The 11113-nt window shown below is 39.6% G+C and overlaps 1 protein-coding gene across 1 annotated transcript in view; it reads right to left on the bottom strand.

The window, feature by feature from the left end:
* The window catches only part of ATF6 (activating transcription factor 6), a 294776-nt gene that overhangs the window by 246285 nt on the left and 37378 nt on the right, over positions 1–11113 (bottom strand). The window contains exons 5-7 of the mRNA XM_006873435.1: positions 6539–6645; positions 4787–4916; positions 4012–4215 (exon numbers count right to left, since the gene is read on the bottom strand). Coding sequence (XP_006873497.1) covers positions 4012–4215; positions 4787–4916; positions 6539–6645 — 441 coding nt within the window. The remainder of the gene's footprint in view (positions 1–4011; positions 4216–4786; positions 4917–6538; positions 6646–11113) is intronic.

Raw genomic sequence — 11113 nt, 5'->3', positions numbered from 1 at the left:
CCGACCTTGCAGTTCAAATAGCTTTGCAGTCTGGCACATTAACCCATAGTGCCACACCATGAGGTGATGGAAATACCGTGACTTGGGTCAGCCACACCTTAGTCCTCAAAAGTGATATCATTGCTTTTTAACACTTTCAAGTGGTCCACCGCAACAGATTTTTCCAATGTAACATGTCATTTGATTTCTTAACTGCTGCTTCTGTGGGCGTTGATTGTGGAGCCAGTAAAATGAAATCCTTGACTTCAATCTTTGTTCTATTTATAATAATGTTGCTTATTGGCCCAGTTGTGAGGATTTTTGCTTTCTCTGTGTTGATATGCAGTCTGTACTGAAGGCTGTAGTCTTTTACCTTCATCAAGTCCTCTTTGCTTTCACCTTCATCAAGTCCTCTTTGCTTTCAGCAATAAAGGTTGTGTCATCTGTACACTGCAATCTGGTGTTGCGTTCTTCTTCTAATTATTCCCTCAGGATACACATTGAACAGAGTCCTGGTGTGGTGCTATAGGATAAGCACTGTACTGTTAACTGTTAACATCAGCAGTTCAAACTCACCAGCCGCTCTCTCCTCAGAAACCCTATGAATAGGAACCAACTTAATGACACTTAACAACAACAATAACACTCAGATTGAATGAGTATAGTGACAACCCTGATGCATAACTTTCCTGATTTTAAACCAGCAGTATCACTGTTTTGTTCAAATGATTGTCTTTTGGTCTACGTACAGGTTCCACATGAGCAAAATTAACCCTTTCATGACTTATAGGACATATAGGTGCTTGCCTATATGTTCTGCCTCTGTGGTGTAGTAGGAGTGGCTATTCCACTTTTAGCACCTGCTGTCATCTGGCAGGAACCTGTATAACTTTGTGACTGTGAAGAAATGGGCCTCATCCTCAGAACCTGAGACCACTTGGGACATACATATGACATTACTTGTATCGAAATTCATATTACCTCAAAAAAAATTTTTTTTCCCATTTCATTCAAAAATGCCTTCCATAACTGAAAACACATGGCTTCAACAAAATATTCAAAGTAGAAAAATAATTTAGTCATGAAAGTGTTTAGTGTTCTGGAATTCCCATTCAGAAGCAATACAGACAGATGCCAAGTTACAAACAAGATCTGTGTCTTTAAGAATTTGTAGGTAAGTTGAAACAGGTGACCTTTCTCTCAGCTGTGCCCATACCATAAGTAGATCTTCTCTTGGCCGTGCCCACCACTAGGCCTTCTCCCAGCCTCTATACTTCGCAGGCAAGAGTTACAGCTCTTTAGTTCCACTTCCAAGTACTCAGAGGCAACCTATTGCACCAGAACGTTTCCTTCCCAGAGGTGCTCAGCTCTTTTCCCTCCATTGGTTAGCAGGCCAAGCCCACTGCAGCTGCCTCATGTTAGGCTGGTTCCTGATGCTTGTAATGACTATACAGCTGCTGGCATTCCTCTGCCACTGGGCTCGGCTGTGCTTGATGCCACTTTTCACTGTTTCTTACCATCTCATGCCATCTCCAGTGTTACACTCTCTTTCACACATGTCTAGGAGGTTTTCAGTGCAGGGACCCCCAGATTCAAAGGATATATATACTCCATTCCAGACTCTTCTTGCTTCTTGATGAGATAGTGAGGTCCCCCTCAAATTCTGTGGGAATGGACCTTATGTAAGCAATCAAACCACTGCCACTGAATCAACTGCACTGTGAATTCTTTTTTCCAGGCGTACTTAACAACAACAGCACACCCTATCTGCCTACTAGATTAACCAGCTCCTGCAAGGTGTATAAAATAGACCAATCACAAGGCAGGCTATGACCCAACTGATAATTTTTAGCAGAATCATAAACCCAAGTAGAAAGGCCATGTTGTTGCTGTTGTTTTTAAGTGCAGTCGAGTCGGTTCCAACTCATAGCAACCCTGTATAGCGTTTCCGAGGAACAATTGGTGGGTTTGAACTGCTGACCTTGGGGTTAGCAATCCAGTGTTTATCCTACAACACCACACCAGGAGTCCAGAAAGACCATATACAAGTATAAGGAGAAACCCATTGTACCACAAAGACACACATAAATCTCTGTTATAATAATGCAACCTTTCTAGATTATACTATAAGAACAGACAAGGTGCTGTGCCTAGTACTCTAATACAAATATATACATATGTATAAGCAGAGTCTTCAGATCATGTGGAAGGACTGAAGTTCTGAACCATCAATGATTCAGGTTTCTATAACCAATAAAATGTTCAGAAATCATCAGTTTGTCTTCTTGCTATAGATAAGACCTTCCATCACTCAAGTATAGCCATGGTCTACCAAGAGCAAATTCTTAGAAATAACCCCTGCTGCATTGTACACTAATCATATGAATGTCAGGCTTTTCGTTTTTATAGCTCTGCTTTAAGTAATAGCTTATGAGAACTACACTGAGGTTCTTACAATTCTTACTCTTTGGGAAGACACAGATCCTTTCGAGAGCCTGATGAAAGTCTTAGAGGTTCTCCCTAGAAAACTCTGCACATGAACATACCCCAAATTTTGCATTTCATTTTAAGGAACTTATGAACATTTTGCACACACTCACAGATCACTAGAATCCCTCTTCTCTAAGAATGTGATTTTTCATAGATACAAGAAAGTAGTTTTGACCCTGCAAAGGGATGGCAAGAATTTCAAACTGTTTTGGTTTTATGGATTTGAGAGGGTGGGTGTTGGTAAGGATTGATGGATTTTTACTGATAAAATCTACCCTCTCACCTAGCTCTTCTTTTTATCAGTACCTGGGAATCAAATTTATGGCCCTACCCTCATGTTCCAAAAAAATGAGCTAACTATCCACATCTAGAAATAGAACCAAAAAAGCAAATGTAACTTGGGTATTTAGTTACAACCAATACCTAGTCCAGAGGAAAGAATGCTGCACAAAGTTTCTTGTACTCAAATGTACATGTATCAATATGAGTACAATGAATGCTCTGCTTTAGAGATCTCTAGCCCAAATGTTTTCAGTATCTGAACAGTACCAAATTCTCAAACTTGAACTTTTCAATAAGGACCTAAGCATTTTGTTGAATTAAAGGCATGTGAGGCCATCTGGTGGATAAAATATAGAACACAACTTTTTAGCTGAGTTCAAGGTTGCCTTAGTTTTCTGAGTTCCGTTCATCTTAGAGTTTCCCAGGTCTTCTCCTAATGCCCAAGTGTACAATTCTGTTTGCAACAACATGGCTTTATCAGAGATTACAAGCCTGATTCTACTGCTAAACACACATCTCATACCTGAAACAGACCATATTATTTTATAGACTAAGCTCGCCTTAAAAAGAAAAGTTCATAGTCAAAAACGTCATAATAAAATGACACCCTGGTGTGGTGCTGTGGGTTAATGTGCTAGACTGCAAAGTCTCTGAACTGCAAGGTTGGTGGTTAAAGCTCACCAGTCGCTCCTTGGAAATCTTCTACAGGGTTGCTATGAGTTGGAACTGACTTGATAGCACTTAACACCACCAACAACAACAAAGTTTCTCAGATTTTCGTCTTCATTAGACATGGTTATTTGCAACCAAAAGCCTTGAGACATGTGTTTCCATATTAAAAGTCAAGAAAAAAACAGAATCACATTTAACAATCTGGATAGCTATCTTCCTCATTAGTGACAACCAATAATCAGCCAGTTGCCATCAGTAAATGTCAACTCAGGGCAATCCATATATGTCAGAGTAGAACTGTGCTCCACAGAGTTATTAGATGAGTTTTCATAAGTAAATCTCCAGACCTTTCTTCCAAGGTGCCTCTAGGTGGACTCCAACCTCCAACCTTTCGGTTAGTACTACCCAGGGTCTCCTTGTTAGGACAGGAACCGCATAATAATCATCTCCACAGCAGCCTCAGAGCCAAGGACGAGCCCTGACACACAACACATGCTCAGAAATTATCACCTGAATTGAGATAAATCAAAGCACAAGTCTTACTGTCCTCCAATGAAATCTACATAGCCTCAAATCCCACTCAGATACCTTTAGTGGGTGCAGGTTGTATGCTGATAATCGGTTGCTGCTTTGCCAGTGGCATAAGTGTTGGCAGAGTCTGAATAATGAATGTTTTTGCTGGAACACTGGAGCTGGTTGAAGTCTTAGGTGTTGCTGGAAGCAATAAAGGCTTAGGCTGAATGGATGGTTTTGAATTCATCTGAATTTTTTTCTTTTGAGTTGGTCCATTTTCTAGAGAAAAAACATCCAACCACAAGTCAATCTGAAGGTAATTAGACAAATGCTAGAAAACAAATCCTATTACATACTTTTCTCTATACATTATCATGACCACAGAGTAAATACCTTTACCTTAAACTTAAGCATAACCACGCTATACCCTACTAAAGAAAATCCTTGAACCTGATACCTTCCATTTTAAGGAAGCATGAAGCTTTGGGAAAGGAACACATGAACTGGTAAAATAGTCAAAATTACTGAATGTAGTCTGGAGATGCATGAAGCAACAAATATCATAGCCAAACAGCCTTTACACTCAGTATCTTTAACTGAAACTTTAGAATCCCTCCTGAAGATGACACATAACTCTATTTTAAAGTGTCTTTCATCTACAAATACAAAGACACGAAAGATTATTATTTTTTCCTCTCTAAACCATTCTTTAAAAAAAAAAAAGTCCACTAACTTTAAAACAGCAAGCAGTTTAATAAACATAACACATCCTCCATTTTCTTTTAAATAACAGAACCTAAGCAGTGCTTTTAAAAGTACTAACAACAGAAGTTAGGAGATGAAATAATACCAGTTTTGTTCCTAGGGCTAATGATAGGCTTATCTTCCTTCAGTAGCTCTGCTGAGGGGGAGCTATTAGTGGTTTCACCATATAAGGAAAAGGGAGACATCTGGGAACTAGAAGACAAATCCAGCTCCTCCTGTAGCAAAATAAAACAGAGACAAATTCATGCAGAAGAATACCATTCTTGAGTAGCAAACTGCTTAGAAAGAAACACTTATAAACAGAGAAATATGTCAATGCAACTTTAAGGCAAAAGTATGATAACAGATTATCTCTATATTAAGTGGGGTCCTGGTATGGTACTGTAAGGTAAGCATTAGACCACAAGGTTGATTTGAAATGCAAGGTGGCAGTTCAAACCCACCAGCCGCTCCTCGGAAACCCTACACAGGGCCACTATGAGTCAGAAATGGTTTGATGGTACTTAACAAAAATAGGGGTAGGGAAGTCACAAATAGCTTTAAGCACAGATCTGACACAGTCAAATTTGTGGTTCTGAAAGATCTCTCTTTGAAGATCCCGCTATCAAAAAGGTTTGGAGAGTTGGGAGGTAGAAAGGCCAGTTAAAATCCTATCAATTTATGACACAGCCAGAACACAACTAAAGACAATATTGACACAATGTGGAAAATAGAATAAGCATCACTGATTAATTTGTATGAAAACTAACAAACAGGAACTTAACTTTCACCAAAATCACAATAAAATATTATTTTAAAAAATAATAATCCTATCGACTTAACCTAGATGAAATGATGATGTCCTGGCATGAGCAAAGAATTAAGTCCACATCACCAGGATTTAAAAACCAGATGTAAAGGCTGTAGTATGTCTCAACTTATAATAGAATAACATTGAAATGTTCTTATATTTTTCCTTTCCCCATTCCAGTATTTACCCAAACCCTGCGAAGGTACTGGTTTCAAGATTTTTTTCTGGATGGAGAGCGAAAGCATTCTTTAAAAGAGTTCTTAAGGTGACAACTAGACTTCTTTAAAGTCCTTAGCCCATTCAATTCATTCCTGAATTGAAGAAACTGTTTTATGTTCTGTAGCTATTGTTGTTAAGTACCATGGAATCAGTTCTGACTCATAACAGTATAGGGTTTCCGAGGAACGGCTGGTGAGCTTGAACCACCAACCATGTGGTCAGCAGTCCAGTGCTTACCTTACAGCACCACAAAAAAAATACTGCATGCTGGTAAAGTGTAATGAAATAAATTCAACAAACTGAAATTATGAAGATGAGAAGACAGGGAAAAGAAGGCAAAACCAAAGAGACTTCTTGTTTCCACAGGGCCCTTCCTCAAGTCTTGAGTCTCAGGATTTAATAAGAAAATAAATGTAAAGTATCTGGCTCATTGTTGTGTTAGCTGTTGTTGAGTCAGCCTCTAATGCATGCCTATGCACAATTGCAGACTATTGTGATCCAAGGGTTTTCACTGGCTGGTTTTTTAGAAGTAGATCATTAGGCCTTTCTTCCCAGTCTGTCTTAGTCTGGAAGCTCCACTGAAATCTGCTCAGCATCACAGCTAGACCCAACCCCCCAATGACAGATGGGCGGTGGCTAAACCTGTGGGGCAATGTTTAGGAATCAAACCCAGGTCTCCCACATGGAAGGCAATAATTCTACCACTGTACCACCAATGTCACCTGGCTCATAGTGGCTCACACTTAATAGATATTAACAACCCCCCTCGTATACATATTTTCCAGATAGCATAATAACTATATTCATTTTAAAAGACTGGCTACTTACAGGAACATGCTGAGTTGAAGAGTATGAGTCCACAGACTGAGGAGATAAGACTGAATAACTTGAGGAGGCTGGAGAAAGTGGCTGAGATTCCACCTTAATATCTTTAACTGAAAAACATGGAGCAAAGATTTTTTTTTTCCCCAGCAAACAATATAAATTCAAAATAAAATAAAGAAGAAAGGAGGGGAAATCTTCTATTAAAATGCAATCGCATGCAGACAGGTGAAGACACAGGGAAGTATGCAAGGGTTAAAGGGGATAGAGCTAAATAGAATTATAAACACAACCCTGGAACAACAGTGTTATGCAGGTAATACACAGAGAGATCCACAGGCTGAATGGGTAATAGAGGGACAGTGGGAGTATGGTTTTGTTGTGAAGTGCTGTCCAGTCTGTTCCGACTCATAGCAAGCCTGTATAGGGTTTCCAAGAAGCGGCTGATAAGCCTGAACCACTGATCTTGTGGTTCAAATCAACACTGCAGTCCAGCGCATTAACCCACAGCACACCACCAGGATTCCCACAAATATGTAAGGGTTTGAAAGAAGATATCCGTACATGGGTATTTACTTTTGCTATAAACACAACTATGAATATGGTGGAGTATGGTGGTGGTTATGTGCCATGGAGTTGGTTCCGACTCATAGCGACCCTGTACAGGGTTTCCGAGGCTGGAAATCTTTATGGGAGCAGAAAGCCTTATCTTTCTCCCATGGAACAGCTGGTAGTTTCTAACTGCTGACCTTGCGATTCGCAGCCCAATTAGTAACCACTACACTACATACAGGGGGCAAAATGATGAAAACTTCTTAGGTATTACCAAATATCTTAAAGTAATAGGTTGCTGGGTCTGGAGAGTCAAGACCATAGGCTCAGGGGACACCAGGGTCAACTGGCATACACAGTCCACAAAGACAATGTTCCTCATCCTACTTTGGTGAGGAGCATCTGGGATCTTAAAATTAAGCTCATGAACAATCATTTAAGATGCAACTATTGGTCTCTCCATGTGCAGAAGAAAGAAGAGTGATGTAAAGTGAAGATTCTTGGATTCAACTAGTCCAATGGACCAATGGAGCAGATGAACACCAGTCACCACATCTCTTGAGACCAAAAGAACTAGATGGTGCCCAGGTATCACTATCAACTGCTCTGAAAGGGATCACATTAGAAGGTCACAGATAGAATGGGAGAAAATGTGGAACCAAATTCAAAATTATTAAAAAAAAAAAAAAAAAAAAGACCAGGTTTACTGGTCAGAAAGTGACTGGAGAAACCTGAGAATATTCCCCTCGACCACCCTTCAGGTCTGGAAAGGAACTCACCCTCATGGCCCAATGTCCAGCCAAGTACATAAGTATACAGGGGAAACAACAACACTAGTAAGGTATGCTCACCATGGAATGGTCAATCATTCTAAATCAAAAGGGCAACTTTACCTACTGACAAAGTTGAGAAGAGATAGGGAGGAGATTGGAATGGAAATAAGAACCACAAGGAGGAAATGGGATAATTGTTGTTGTATGAAGGGAATGCAATCATTGAGATGAAACAGTGTATGATTTGTTGAATGTAAAACTGATGATCTTGTCTGTAAACCTCCATTCAATTCACAATAAAAAAAATTTAAATAAACAAATAAAAATTCAGTCACATATGGAAACTAAAGTCACTAAAATAAATAATTAAAAATAAAAGATGTAGTACAGTGTATCTATCTATAAGCTTCCATTATGTACTAAGTTATATATGTATGTACATATGTGTGTGTGTGCATGAGGAGGCTTCAAAAAGTTCATGGAACAATTCCATTTTCCACATACTATTGAAGCCACCTTGTTCAAGGGTAAGTCAAAAGTATCGCTACAAAATTATAGGAACTTTTTATTTAGTAAAAATAACAAAATGTGTAGCTATTGTTTCTTGATATATCCTCCATCTAGGTGTATAAACCTCTGAAGCCAGTTCCGTTTCTTGTGTGCTCTTTGACTCACAAGTCAAAATGGTAGTTTGGCATCCTCAAGGGACTCAAATCGTATTCCTTTTCATTCTTTGAATTTGGGGAACAAAAAGAAGTCTGAAGGGGCAAAATCAGAACTGTAGGGTGAATAAGGTGAGGTTTCCCAATAAAATTTTCATAGGATAGTCCTTGCTTTCAAAGAATGAGCAGGTGTGCTGACATAATGGAGGGAAAAATTCCTCTTTGCAATATTCCTAGTCTTTTTCTCACCATTGAAATTTTCAATTTTCTTAAAACTTCTTCATAATAAGCCCCTGTGCTAATCCTAGGTCCTTTGAGAAACTCTACCAAGATCACCTATTTGGAATCAAAACACAGTCACCATTAACCTTCAGAGCGAATATCTCTGCCTGTCTTACTCATCTTTGAGGTCTTCCCAACCATCTTTAAAATGTTTGATCCATCTAAAAACTATTGTTTTATGTGGGGCAGCATTTCCATAAACTTGTAGCACAGCTTCAGTGATATAGGAAGATGTCCGCTTGAATTTCACTGAAGTTTTGATATTAGACCTGACCTCAAAATCATTTTCTTCTACAGCACTAAAAATATATTCCCTGTTTTTAAAAAAAGGGAAAAAAAAGACACTCTATAGATGTTACAGGGTCACTATGAGTTGGAACTGACTCCACAGCACTTATCAACAACAACAATAAAACGATGTTAAGACAAGTGTATTATTGAGAGAACTTCTGTGGTGTAGTGAATTATCCATCTAATTAATGCCTCTTCTAACCATAGTCAGTAACTCCCACCAAACAAGTTTCTGCCCTGCTTGATCTGTGTAAGAGAAGATGGGAGAAGATAACTGATAGAATGACATGATTTAGCTGTGGATGTTAGCAGAGTTCACTGTAATTGTAAAAACTTGAAACTCTAGCGTTAAGTTTAAACTGAGCCACCTCAGAAGCAGGAGAGGAGAATCTCGCTACCATCAAAGAAAAGCCAGAAGTGGGACATGTCCTTTGGACCCCAAGACCCCTGTGCATTAAACTACCTACACCCAGGAACAGAAATTGTGACTCCAGAGGAGTGGCAGAGTAGCAGCAGTGAAACCAAGAACCAGAGCACAAGACAGAGCAGTGTCAAGTTAAGCTGAGGGATTTAGGGCAAGAAGCTGGCTTGTAGAGTGGGGTGCCTCCAGGCACAAATAGGGGAGCTAGGTTTGCTGACCAACAGAGCTAGAGTCGCGTGCCTTCAGGCTAACGTCTTGAGGCTTATGGTGGAGTGGTGTGTCCTATGGGCATTTGTCAGCAGCTGACTGGAACAAATGTGCCCAGACCATTTCTAACCCAAATTACAACCTGTTAACTTCCCTAATAAAGCCCACAACTGTGAGTCTTGTCTTTGAGATCTGTGTAGCCACTGCAATGAAGTACTCAACCCAATGGAGTAGAGAGGGGGTTGTGGGAAGAATGGCTAGTGCTTCAGTTTTTGCAACTTGTTTGCTTCTACTGATCATAGACCCAAACCCACTGCCATCGAGTAAACTTCAATTCAATTAGAGACCCAGTATAGGGCTTCTAAGGAGCTCTGGTAGCGTAGTGGTTTACGAATCGGGCTGAGAACCTCAGGGTCAGCAATTCGAAACTACCAGCTGTTCCGCGGAAGAACGATTAGGCTTTCTGCTGCCGTAAAGATTTCCAGCCTCAGAAACCCTGTACAGGGTCTCTATGAGTCGGAACCAACTCCACGGCACATAACAATAACAACAACATAGGGCTTCTGAAGCTCTAAATCTTTACAGGAACAGAAAGCCTCATCTTTCTCCCACGGAGTGCCTGATGGGTTCAAACTGCCGACCTTGTAGTTTTCAGTCCAATGCTTATCCTACAGTGCTACCAGGGTTCCTTAATGATCCTTGTTTAAATACCTTTTGTGTGCAGCCTGTGCAATATTTTCTTACTTACTCTCATGTATATATATATACATGTTGTTGTTAAGTGCCGTTGAGTCAGTTCCAACTCATAGCAACCCTGTGTAGGGTTTCTGACAAGTGGCTGGTGGGTTTGAACTGCCAACTTTGCAGTTATGTGACTAATACGCCAAAAGAATAAACATTAGAAATCGCTAACAGTGAATGTCTCCAAAGAACAGAACTTGGCTGAAAGATAAGAGCAAAAGAATATATTTGTCTACTGTATAGATTTTGCAGGAGACTATAAGCCACAAAGTCAGCAATTCAAGCCCACCAGCCTCTCCACAGAAGAAAGATGAGGCTTTCTGTTCCCGCAAAGATTTACAATCTTGGAAATACCATACAGGGTCGCTATGAGTCGAAACTGACTTGACACACAAACAACCACAACATAGACTTTTGTACCTTTGAATATCATGTTATATGCAAAATAACACATAGATCTAAAAAATTTTAAATTAACAAAATATATATAAGAAACAAGAAAGAAATCTTTGGGAAAATATGTTTGACAATACAATTTGAACTATTAATTAATACAATAAAAATTTATTAAGCAACTATGTGGCCAGGCAATGTTCCTACGTGTCAGGGATATAACAGGGGTGTTGCTGTTGTTGTTAAGTTCTGTCAAGTC

This window comes from Chrysochloris asiatica, unplaced genomic scaffold (assembly GCF_000296735.1).
Source record: "Chrysochloris asiatica unplaced genomic scaffold, ChrAsi1.0 scaffold00241, whole genome shotgun sequence".
Lineage (NCBI taxonomy): Eukaryota > Metazoa > Chordata > Mammalia > Afrosoricida > Chrysochloridae > Chrysochloris > Chrysochloris asiatica.
The sequence above is the reverse complement of the archived record's forward strand: the minus strand, read 5'-3'. Positions and strand labels throughout refer to the sequence as shown.